The 12,400-nt window shown below is 37.1% G+C and overlaps 1 protein-coding gene across 7 annotated transcripts in view; it reads right to left on the bottom strand.

Moving 5' to 3' along the window:
* LOC132822968 (band 4.1-like protein 1) overlaps positions 1-12,400 on the bottom strand; it is a 341,878-nt gene that overhangs the window by 18,813 nt on the left and 310,665 nt on the right. For 5 of the 7 annotated variants that reach the window (XM_060836432.1, XM_060836430.1, XM_060836433.1 and 2 more), the window contains exons 13-15: positions 9,274-9,459; positions 4,340-4,447; positions 258-383 (exon numbers count right to left, since the gene is read on the bottom strand). In XM_060836432.1, coding sequence (XP_060692415.1) covers positions 258-383; positions 4,340-4,447; positions 9,274-9,459 — 420 coding nt within the window. The remainder of the gene's footprint in view (positions 1-257; positions 384-4,339; positions 4,448-9,273; positions 9,460-12,400) is intronic. The other 2 variants (XM_060836435.1, XM_060836436.1) reach the window with 2 other exon arrangements.

The following is a 12,400-nucleotide window of genomic DNA, read 5'->3' as shown; positions in this document are numbered from 1 at the left end:
TTCTCAAAATAATGGCACATCTGTTTTTGATATTTGAGATAGAAGCAGCATATTTGTGAAACCTCGGATGTGTTTCTGATGAGGCAGGTACACTTGATTACAATAGAGCAATGTTAAACACTGGATAAATTAAACAGGCAATGAGCAAAAAAAAATTTTTAAAGTTTGCAATACCAGAAGTGAGATGCCAAAAAACCTCCATTATGACAAGCCTTTTAAATCATATATAAACGTGAAGTTTAGCAAGGGTTCAACACCTGTGAAGTAACAGTATTTTCGAACGTCTCTCCTTTTACTGGTGACTTCCCTGGAGATTTTGAAGCTTCCTGCGAGGGTTTTACTTCCCTGTCTTCCAAGGCACATTCAAGAGCAGGAGGTTTAGTCTAAACAGACAAAAGCATTAGTTAAAAGCTGAATGGGAGAATTCGGAAAGCAGAGTCTTCACTGTTAAATGGCACAGCGGCATAACAGTTTGGGAGCTAGCACCACAGCAATAGCAGGAAATCAGCCACAAACAATTCTTTTGACAGGCATTAGTATGCTTCAAAGGAAAGAGCAGAAAAGTGAAGAGAAAGGAAATAAACTAAGCAAGGGGAAGTCACTTTTTCAGAGTATCAAATGCAACTTTCTAGCAATATGAGAAAAGCATTGACTTTTTTTTGTGGAGGCAGTTCAACAGTTGCCTCAACAGATTGCTCTCATTGTTCTCAATGGCCAATTTTGCCTCGGTTGATTGACATTTGCAGTTGCAAAACTTCAAATAATCTAAACAAAAAAGGAAGCAAATTAACAGATCGAATACAATGCTCCGCAGTTAGCAATACATATGGCTAAAACATAAAATAGCAGTTTATAAATAAGCTCATTTCAAGCTATGTAAACTTGTATGATGTAAAATGCCATTTGACAAAACATGCTGGAACAACGTTTCCTTGTGACAATTCATATGAAGAGTTACCATTGCTTCTGTCAATTCCACTTCACAGCCTGAATCCGGAGATCCAACTTCAGAAATCTGTGCCGCATGCTCAAACGCTTTAATGGGCTTTTTTGAGCAAGTATTTTCTCCCAATTTCAATTCAAAATAGGATATTTTATCCTTCAGGGTAGCTGAGCCCATATCATATACTTCTGCATATTTCTCTTTAAGTTTGGAAGAAGAATAAATGTCTGTCCCCTCCTCTGATGGATTTGGAAGTTCTCTGCCACACTTAACTATTGAGCTCTCCTTTTCAGGTTTGAAAGTGTGTTTTAAAGGATCTATTTTTGGCACAGCTTCAGCAGGTCTTTTTGTGATCTTTACATACTCTTGTTGGGTGTGTTTAATGGATACAGGCTCAATCGACTTTGATGAAAGCATAACCACTGTTGATGGTTTGAGTTTAGATAATTCATTGACATGTGAATATTCTGCTTTAATGATTAAATCTGCGTCTGACAACTCAAGATCAGGTGAATTGGGTTCAGATGATTTTTCCTGAGAACATTCTATTTGAGATTCCGACCTGGAGTCTATTTTGTCATTCTCCAGAAATAATTGACTAGATTGATCTTGGTTTGCATCTAATGACATTTCAGAGGATACTAAGCTGTCAAGTTCCAGCAAGTTCTTAGATTTTGAATAATCCAGGTCTGAAGGTATATCTGCAGAAAAGTGCACGGGTACTTCAGATTTATCTCTCTCTGTCACTAGAAAATGATCTTTTGATTCTTTCCCTTCAATTGATTGAGGTACAGATTTAGCAGAAACATTGGCATCACTCTGGAGAACTGGCTTGGGTATTTTATCATCCTTTGGCAAAAAGGATATGAACTCTTCACTATCATGCATCGTTCTCGGCTTTGGCTCGCTCCTATCCTGCGTTGTACATGGCTTTGGCTCGCTTCCATCCTGCGTTTTACACGGCTTTGGCTCGCTTCCAATCTGCGTTTTACACGGCTTTGGCTCGCTCCCATCCTGCGTTGTACTCAGCTTTGGCTCGCTTCCATCCTGCGTTTTACTCGGCTTTGGCTCGCTCCCATCCTGCGTTTTACACGGCTTTGGCTCGCTCCCATCCTGCGTTTTACACGGCTTTGGCTCGCTCCCATCCTGCGTTTTACACGGCTTTGGCTCACTCCCATCCTGTGTTGTACTCGGCTTTGGCTCGCTCCCATCCTGCGTTCTACACGGCTTTGGCTCGCTCCCATCCTGCGTTTTACACGGCTTTGGCTCGCTCCCATCCTGTGTTGTACTCGGCTTTGGCTCGCTCCCATCCTGCGTTCTACACGGCTTTGGCTCGCTCCCATCCTGCGTTCTACATGGCTTTGGCTCGCTCCCATCCTGCGTTGTACTCTGCTTTGGCTCACTTCCATCCTGCGTTGTACTCTGCTTTGGCTCGCTTCCATCCTGCGTTCTACACAGCTTTGACTCACTTCCATCCTGTGTTGTACTCTGCTTTGGCTCGCTTCCATCCTGTGTTCTACACGTCTTTGGCTCGCTTCCATCCTGCGTTCTACACGGCTTTGACTCGCTCCCATCCTGCGTTGTACTCTGCTCTGGCTCCCTTCCATCCTGCGTTCTACACGGCTTTGGCTCGCTTCTCTCCTCTTCTTGCCTTGGTGCTTCATGGTCTCCTATGGAACATGGCTTTGAATCCCCTGAATCATTTGATAGCAGGTATTCTTCAGACTCCTTTTCTGAGGAGTCCCTTGATTCTTCTTTGTCCCATCCTGCAGTGCATGGCTGCAACACATTGGCATGCTCTTGGAAAATATAAGGTTTTGACTGTTCTTCAGCTTTATAAATTTCAGTAACATCTGACTGCAAAATCCTTTTGTATTCAGCTTGTTCGGTTGGTGTTATCTGGACTTCCTTTTCAACCATTTGGAGAATGAATTTGGACTCATATTTCACTTCAGCTTCAAAAATAGACTTAGACTCTTCTTGGCCAGTCACTTTTGTTGTATACTGTTTCTCTAAGAAATTTAAATTAGACATCTTCTCTTCATTTGATTGTGATTTGCCTTTATTGATCACAAAGTGAACTGGCATACTCTCTTGATCATTCATTTGGAAAGTTGTTTTGATGTTCTCTTTCTTCTCTTGGTCATACGTTTGAGAATCTATCTTTCGTACTTCTTGCTTGCCTACCTGAGCACCTGGATCTATCTTTTGGTCAGCTATTGGAGACCCTGGTTTGGATTTGTTGTTATTATCCAGTGAGAATACTGGCTTGGAATCTTTTTCGTGGGCTTTAGACTTGGCTTCTTCACTTCCAGAGGAAATAAGCTTAAACTGCTCTCCATTGGTTGTTAAAGCCAACATAGGCTCTGTCTCTTCAAGTGCTTTGGAATCGGATTTTGAAGACTCCTTTCCAGTATCTACTGAATCTTGTACAGACAGAAATTTGGTGACGATAATAGCTTCTTCAGAAAGTGCTTTATCTTCAGAGATTACGTACTCTTTATCCAAAAGCTTCTCAGTTAGGACTTCTTCAGGTTCAGCTGGATATGTCTCAGGAACCTTTTGTTCATCTGACTCTACTAACTCTGTGCTATTCAACAGAGAAGGTATTGTCCTTTTCTCTGAATCAGTTTTTAAAGCATCTTCTTGTCGAATAGCTGATGAGACACATATTTCTTCAAGCTCTGGAGATTCATCCTCACATGACTCATCTTTGTGAAATTCTTCTTTTATAAGCTCCATTTCAGGAGAAGATAGTTCTAATACAATTTGCCTTTTGTCACAAACAAGTGATATAGCCTCAACTGCTTCTTCTTCTTTGGATTCTGTTCTGTCACTTTTGTTTTCAACTACAACTAGTTCTTCTAGCCTAGAAGCTCGTCTTTCTATTATAACCCATTCCTCAGAGCCCTACATTTCAAATATAGAAACTTGTCAACATCACAGTAATGCATGAACAGGCACATTGCAACAGACATGCACTTCACTTTTCAAGACTATTGTAAAGTAAAAAAAAATTCTCATAACTAAATGAGGTGAAAACTTTCTTCATATATATTTTGTAACGATATAAAAATTATATTTATAATATGTACATAAAGTTTGGAATCTTCCAACATACAAAATACAAAATGGAGAAATGAGCTCTATAAATGGGTGAATTGCTAAGATTACAACATTTCTACTCTATATTTAATGTTTTATGCTTAACTATTTGATATACATTTTCTCTTTAGAATCAATATTTACCTTTGAAAATATTAACAAATTAGCTAAATATAATTTCATTCACTGATGTTAGTTCTGCCATTTAAAACAACTCATCAGCATCAGTTTATTTCTGCTTATTTAAATTACAATTCAATTTTAATCAAATGTAAAACTGAAAATGTCAACCTCAGGGGAAGATGCAAGGCTTTTCTTTGCTGAAGCTTCCAGAGATAAGGCAATGGCACCCACTTGAGAAGTAGGCTCTTCCTTCGCCTCCTCTTCAGCTCTCGCAGACTGTTAGAAAGGTTAATTAGCTGATATACCAGAATATATTGCATAATAAACAAATAACAAACGTGTTAGTTTCTTGTTCATACTTTATGTTTTGGTGTAAAAATACTTTGGTAGAGCTTTTAAATTTCTAACATGAAGAATATCATGCTTGCACGTTGCCAAAGATTGTCCTCTGTTAAGATGAATAATATATAACCATTTTAACAATGCTCAAGTTTGTAAGCTGCACAGTTAATTAGCACCATTTTGTCTCCCAAGTGATTGCTTTTCTAACTTGTGTTCTATTCAAATTTTTCAGTAGGAAAACTGGTTTTCTTATTTCCTTTAAGTTTTGATGAATATGCACTATCATTGAGGTGATTAATGTCAACTATCTACAAACAATTAAATATCCTCATGGCATTGGAAGGACTAAATTTCAAACCAAATCATGTTCACTACTGACAACTCAGAGCAATTCATGAGTATATGTTTAATTAACACCTGTCTGGTCCTCCAACTGTTTGTAGCTCCCAGCAGACCCTTCATCCTTTAACAAGAACCACAGAAACCAGATAAATGCCAGATATTGCTAAAAATAGCTCTCTGAAAATTCTAACGTAGCCCTGCATTAGAACTCCTAGATCTCCATGAAACCAGACAAGCTTCCATCTGCACAACAGGTTTGCACAGCACGGCAGCAAATGCAATGTGGAAGGAGACTTACATCAAGCCTCCTTACTGCTTCTAAATTGTACCACTTTCAGAACAACCATCTGGTGTCTATAACAGTAAGCCACATATCAAAAATTCTCACAGAAGTTTTATCACAATGAGAAATCGTATTTAAGAATAATGACAGACAGAGCCTGCACCAACATAAACAGAAAATAACAGAGAACTTGATCTATGCAGCTCACATAAAAGATATTTTAAGAGATGGAATGCTCTTTTCAGATATTTTCCATATTCAATACAGCTTTATTAGTGATTATTAAATTACATTTACCAAATGCGGCACCACTAATGCTTTAGCAATCTATCTTCCACCTAGGAACACATACACTTAAACAGTAAGTGAGGAAAATTTGCGATTAAATTTCTTCAACTAGACGGCACCGTGACTCAGCAGTTAGCACTGCTGCTTCACAGCACCAGGGTCCTAGGTTCGATTCCAGCCTCGGGCGGCTGTCTGTGTGGAGTTTGCACATTCTCCCTCTGTCTGTGTGGGTTTCCTCCCACAGTCCAAAGATGTGCAGGTCAGGTGAATTGGCCATGCTAAATTGCCCACAGTGTTCGGTGCATTAGTCAGAGGGAAATGGGTCTGATTGGGTTACTCTTTGGAGGGTCGGTGTGGACTGGGCCGAAAGGCCTGTTTCCACACTGTAGGGAATCTAATCTAGTCAAGAGTTCAGAGGTAGTAGCATTATTTTACTATGGTTGAAATTCAATTTTAAGAATAATTGTGTGGAGGATGCAGAATATTACATATCCTTATCAGTTTAAAGATGAATGAAATGGCTTTGGGTACAAAAATATAATAATTGTCATCAGATCCAACTAGAACCTAAAAACTGACTGGTGTAGTTTATAGAATTTGTTAACATTAGTAATAAATTATAAAACATGAAATTGTAAGACTCTAATACAAAATACTTTAACCAAACAGCTGCTTTACGAAACCAGAATTACAATGACGATCTAATTATCTTAAGTGTTATTTTTTGGGTTTTGGCCTTTAGCATCATGTGGTATCTGAATAACAAAGTAACAAAGCCATAATAGGAAGAAACAGAAGGCAAAATGAAGCCTCATTGTTCAACTCAATTGGATGATTCCAAAGGAGGAAAGGATATCTCGAAAGAAAAGGCACATTATAAACAAATGTACAAGCACATGCTGCTTCTGCTGTTTTCTTATTGTATTTACCCACCAATAGTACCAGTTACAAACATACAAACTATCTATTAGCAAGTTGCAGTTTATACAAAATACCTCCGTTGTGCTCTGCATGAACAATGAGGATGTACAATATGTAAAGGTGCAACCTTAACCAGTGTGCTCATTTGAAGAATGTAACAAGTGCAACAGTGCTGTGAAAAATCTTCCACTCACACATGCTTTACTTGTATTAGGAATAATGAGTTAAAATAGTTCTTTGCATTTAAATGATTCATTAATATCAACAACAGACTGGAGACTGTCACATCACCTTTGCTAATACCAGGCCTTTAATTACCATAATTGAACAATATTTAGTATGTTGCATCAGGCACTGTTCAAATTTATGAATGTAGGCATCATCATATTAATTTACAGAATGATAGAACGTGGCTAAAGTTGTATGTTTCTTTCTAAATTTTCTTACTCTCCAGTTACAGTGGATAGATCAAACCATTAATAGACTCCTACATCACCTCATCTTTTATCTCCTGTATGGTGTGGCATCATGATGTCTATCTACAACTTCTTTGTAACTAAGGAGATTGTTTTTAACTTTTAAAAGCGTCAAATAATAAATTTGTTAGATGACAATAATATAAAAATTCTAAAACAACTCTCACTAAAACCATCAAAATGGAAGTATAAAAAAAAGTTGGTATGTACAGCATAGATCTATTGTGATACTGGTGGAGACATTAAGATTGTAACCAACCTTCCTTCTTTCTTTGTTCGTTTCTAACTACCAAGAGGGAATTTTCCTGAAACTTCATCTATTTGCGAGTTGAATTTGACTTGTTGGTGACTCGTTGGTAAAGTGTATGCTTATGACAAAGGTGAGACCAGAATTTTGAGGTGCTATCCTCACATAACGTGAGATACCAAATGGGTCTTGTAATGCAGCCAATATCGGGTTACCTTCAGAAGCAGCAAGTACTGGGATGGATCTTGGGAGCACTGAGTTGGAAGGGGAGGGAGTTTCTTCAGGCTCCACAAAAACAAATTGAACTCACCTTGACTAACCTCTTTGGCTCTATAACGTGTTGATTTGATCAGAGTGCTCATGGTGCATGCTCTGCCCAGTAATCCCAAAATGGTTATGGGGGTGGGGGGAGCTTGATTCACAAATTGAAATCGACATGCCAGCTGAAACAAGCATGTGCTTTGGTCAATTATTTGGACAAAGATTGGTGCACGCTACGATATGTACAAAATGTTGAGAGAGGAAACAGAAACTTAGCCCTTTCATTTGCCGAAGCACAGTGAATAAACAGTAAAGTGCTGTCAGGGGAAAGAAGTCTAAAGGTACATCACATCAGCCAATAGAAAGCTTTCAAAGTGACCTCAACCATTGATTTACTCCAGTTATCCACTTTACAAAGATGACACGGAATAATTTACTGTTATTTGTCTACTTAACACAACTTTTTTCTTCTGGGTCAAACCAGAAGAGAAGGCATTCAAAAATATCAAAATTGTAACACTGAAGCTGCAGTCAGCTTGAGTTAACACTAGATGGCACAATCTATTTTTTTAAAAACTAAAATAGCTGGAGACCTGAAATGGAAAGTTACAAAATGCTGGAAATGCTCAGCAAATCTCAGCACCTGGAAAAGGAAGGTGGGAAAAAGAAAAGGAAAGTCTATAGTTTTATAGGTGCAGGCCAGATTAAATGAGAAAAGGAATGATGGTGAAATGCAAAAAGAGATGAGAATAAAATAATTAAAGAAATAAAAGAACAGTCTAGAGAAGGTGTAAATGGGAATAGTAGAATAACTTGCTGCAGCAGTTATTCAAAGAAATAGGGGCACAGCTTACGATCTGAAGTTGTTGTCTCAATGCTGAGTCCAGAAGGCTGTGAAGTGACTAAAAAAAAATGAAATGCTGTTTCTAGAGATTACACTTAGCTTCATGGGAGCCATGACGGAGACTGAGGTCTTAATGGGAATGGAGTTGAGAATTAAACAGCAAGAATTGGAAGTTTACATTCGTACTTGTGGACTGAGAATATTCCAAAAAGTGGTCAACCAATCCACAATTGGTTTCACAATGGACAGCAGTGAATACACCTTTCAGTTTGATATACTGTACAACTGAATTGCTGTTTTATCTGGAAGGAGTACTTGCATACCTAAATTCTTCCATTTTCCTCCCTAACACAGATCTGATCTTGTGTTTTCCTCCCCTATCCTTCTCCCTGCCTCTGCACTTGCTAGAAGTCCATGTATCTCTGACATTGTTCAGTTCTGACAAAGGATCATTAGCATGAAAAGTTATTGTTTTGCTCCTCACAGATGCTGTCTGACTTGTAAAGCGATCCCAGAACTTATTATTTCTACTTAAAAATAAGCCATAGTCTTAATTGTAATGTCCTACAAATGGTGTGTGGTAAAAAAAATATTACTGGCATTGATAAAGGAACATATTGTTAAAATACCATGTCAGAAAGCTATGAAAGAACAGTAAGAAATTTCTACCATGTTGATTTTTTCCTAGGATGTTTGCAAAATCCTCTGACTTGAATCAGTCTATTATTCCTTTTTGAGGGTATAGAATACAATGAGACATCAAAACAAATAATCCAGAAAAGACTTTAAAATGACATTTTGTCTCCAGAGAATGTTAAATTGTCAGTCTATTGTTTGCTCTAAGATCTGTTACAAACTCTGCGTGTTTTATTTTATACCTGGTAGATTGTCAAAATCTTACTAAATTCAAGATGGACACGATTAACTGTGATATAATACAATTTAAAATAACAGCATTCCTGGTTGTACCAGAGCTGTGACTAAAACAATAGCCATCACCAGCAGACAAACGAACAAACGGATAACTAAAAGCCAAAACCAAGTCGGCAGATCAAGAATACCTACAACTTCAACAATGTGTTTATAAACAAAACCCACCTGCTGGAGCTTCTGTGACTCCTCCTGCTCTTTGTCTTTGGGTTTTGATGAAGATGGGGAAGTAGTTAATTTTTTTTCCCGGTCACCATGACTTAGCTTAATACTAGTGGATTCCTGCAAAGTTCGTTTTAGTTCATTGATATTGGCTTGATGCTTCAAGAGTACATCTTCTGATTTGTCCAGGAACTTTAGTACAATTAAAAAGGAAAGATAATGTTATGTTAGTTGTAACAACACATTGGTTTAAACATCCCTGATAAACAAAGGGAAGAAGTACCCACAAATCCATTTCTTAACATATTTGCCCAAAATACCTCCATACTGAATTAGTAAATGTGTTAACCATTTTAAATAAAAGGATTTCATAACTGCTAACACACTTTCGGATCTTAGGAAAAGGTGACTAGATGGATGATCAGTTTTCTTGTAGTAAATATTTTGCTCAATTACAAAATGTAGTTTAATTTGAATATATATGACCTGATTTCCTTGCAACATATATATCCTCACTAAATACATCAAATAGTGCTTCCCCCAGAATTACTTTGTAGGTATTCCAATTCATCTCAATTTCATGTTAACAGGGATGGTCCTGAGAACTGTCAGTAATTTGTCAAAAAATATCTGTTTTCATTTTTACTTGACATACTCCTTCATATTAATACCTGATTATGCACAATTTCATTCATATATAAGCATGATAGCAAGGAATGTTTAAGATATCTTGTTACATGTAAGCGTGTTAATTCTATGGTAATTGAAGTACAAATGCAAGTAATAAAATATATTTAACACAAAACTCCTCAACACTCACTTTCCTCCCTGATAGAGATAGTACTAATTCCTGCATTAATATACATCCAACAGTAATTCTAACCATCCTGGCATCAATCAAGACAATGTGATCCAACATAGCCCCACCCCACTTTCCTGTAAAACAAATTTCCACCATGTCAAATTATATTTGCAACTTTCCACACCTGATAAACAATAAATTACTATTACCCACAGTCTAGAATGTGAATTTCTATAGATAGTCGAAGTAACAGAGTAGCTAACTGAAAATGGTGTGCGGTTAACATTGGTAAAGGCAGCCCACATGATGAAGAATTAGCAAACACAAAAGAAATCAAAAGGCAAAGGACTTGGCACACAGCAAGCAAGTAAAAAGCAAGGGATGCTATACGCCAATGTAAAGTGTCTAGCAAACAAGCAATTTCAGCAAAAAGATGGCCAATGGTTAAGAATCAGTTATTTTCCACAGACAAAGCCTGTAGCATTTTAGCAGTACCACAGTAACCCATGAAATGTATGTTAGCATATAGGTAGTGTACTGACAACAATGAAGAAACTATGATTAAGAAAATTATCACCCACTTTCCTGTGTAGTAACAAGATAGATCATTCAGTCTTTTAATCTATAAAACACCAGTAATTTCCAGTTTCGAATTGTAACTCAATATTTCAATGGGAGCAATAAACATGGTGGATCATGTAGGTGATAAATCTTGAAGGATATATGAGTTGTATCTATCTGATGTTATAGCTATATTTAGTTTGATGAATGACTCTCCATTCAAAAATAAATAGGAACTAGTTGCGTTCTAGCTTGAACAATATTTTAAAAACAGGTATGAAAATGTTTCACATAAACTACAGTAAAAACCAATCCACAGTGGTCCGTACACTACCTCTTGCCTAAGTTTCGGCTCATCTTCATGTTCCATCTGACAGCAAAATTTTAAAAGAAATCAAGTCAATTAAATCCAAAACAAGAACAATCATAATTGTTGACCCTCACATGAAAAAATGGAACCCACGTCTGATCATTTAAAAAAAGATGCTTGAAACAAAAACAGTTTGTGTCCCAGTAAACAGATTAAATCAACAAAACTAAAAAGGATGAATTTACACTATAGGTTCAGAATTGTCAAAAAGCAGTCCAGGTTCCCACTGACACCAAACTAGTGTACGATAAATGTGTAGTCAAGGTCTGAACGGATTCTAGATTAAAACTGACTCTCTCCTTCAGGGGATCTCACTCTTGTTCAGTCCAGCATGTCTCTGGATTTAATTTACATAACAGTCCAAAAATCAACCTGTATTAATAATGCAGATGTATAAGATTTGCATCTGAAATCTACTGCTAACCACTACATAGCACGGATGAGACTAGATCATTGAGAATGATCATAGTCAACTTCCAGAAAATATTTGCTTTTTTTTGGAAAAGGAATCAATAACTTACATAGTGTATTTATACCCATGTCTTTTGATTCCTGACCTCTTCTCTGAGCATGGCAAAACAAAGACTTTACTCCTTGATCAGCAATCTACCTTTTCTCGTTGTTAAGTTTCTTCCACATACCCTGAAGACATTTTCTTTAGCAGGGGAAGGAAAATACAACTATAAGCCACTATAAGGTTGTGGTCCAGTTGTTGCAACCATGTGGAACTATCTTCCAAGCCAATGCACTTAACCAAGCCCAGAGTGTATGCAACAATTTTCTTTAACAACTTTAAAAATAATTACTTCATTGCTCTTTACAAATGCCACAATAAATAAATTTTCATTTCCTGAATCTTAAGATTTATCCAAAGCATTTTCGTTGTAATTAGTTTGCTGAGTTCAATAAAAGCATAAGATTTGTTCACAGGCTAATAACTTAACTAACCTTCTGAATACCATGAAAGATAATCTTGGAATTGTTTCATCAAGATTTCAGTGAAGGAGCAAATACGGAAGAGGATTTTCTATCACCACTACACTCAATTATCAAACTGGAAGAGAATTTTAAACAGACGGCAAACCCTGCTCCCACTTTGGCAGTACAGCATAGAACAGTGACACTTGCCTATGGCCTGAATGCCTACTGAAGATAACTCTGTTCAGACCTGCAACTGGATGCCAGATGATAAATTTGAGTTTCACTGCTGAGCATAGGCAAATATATATCAAATATATATGCTTCTGAAGAGGACTGGATGTTTCAATCTCAGTTTCTAAATCTATAAAATGGAAGATTATTTCCTGCTATGGCAACCTCTAATTATCAGTGACAAGTGGGACATTGTTACATTTCACTTTGTATTAAGATGGAAATAATTAAGTCTTGAATATACTTTT

The sequence above is a fragment of the Hemiscyllium ocellatum genome, chromosome 15 (assembly GCF_020745735.1).
Source record: "Hemiscyllium ocellatum isolate sHemOce1 chromosome 15, sHemOce1.pat.X.cur, whole genome shotgun sequence".
In the NCBI taxonomy this organism is placed as follows: Eukaryota; Metazoa; Chordata; class Chondrichthyes; order Orectolobiformes; family Hemiscylliidae; genus Hemiscyllium; species Hemiscyllium ocellatum.
Note: the sequence above shows the minus strand (reverse complement) of the source record. Positions and strands in the feature narration are given on the sequence as shown.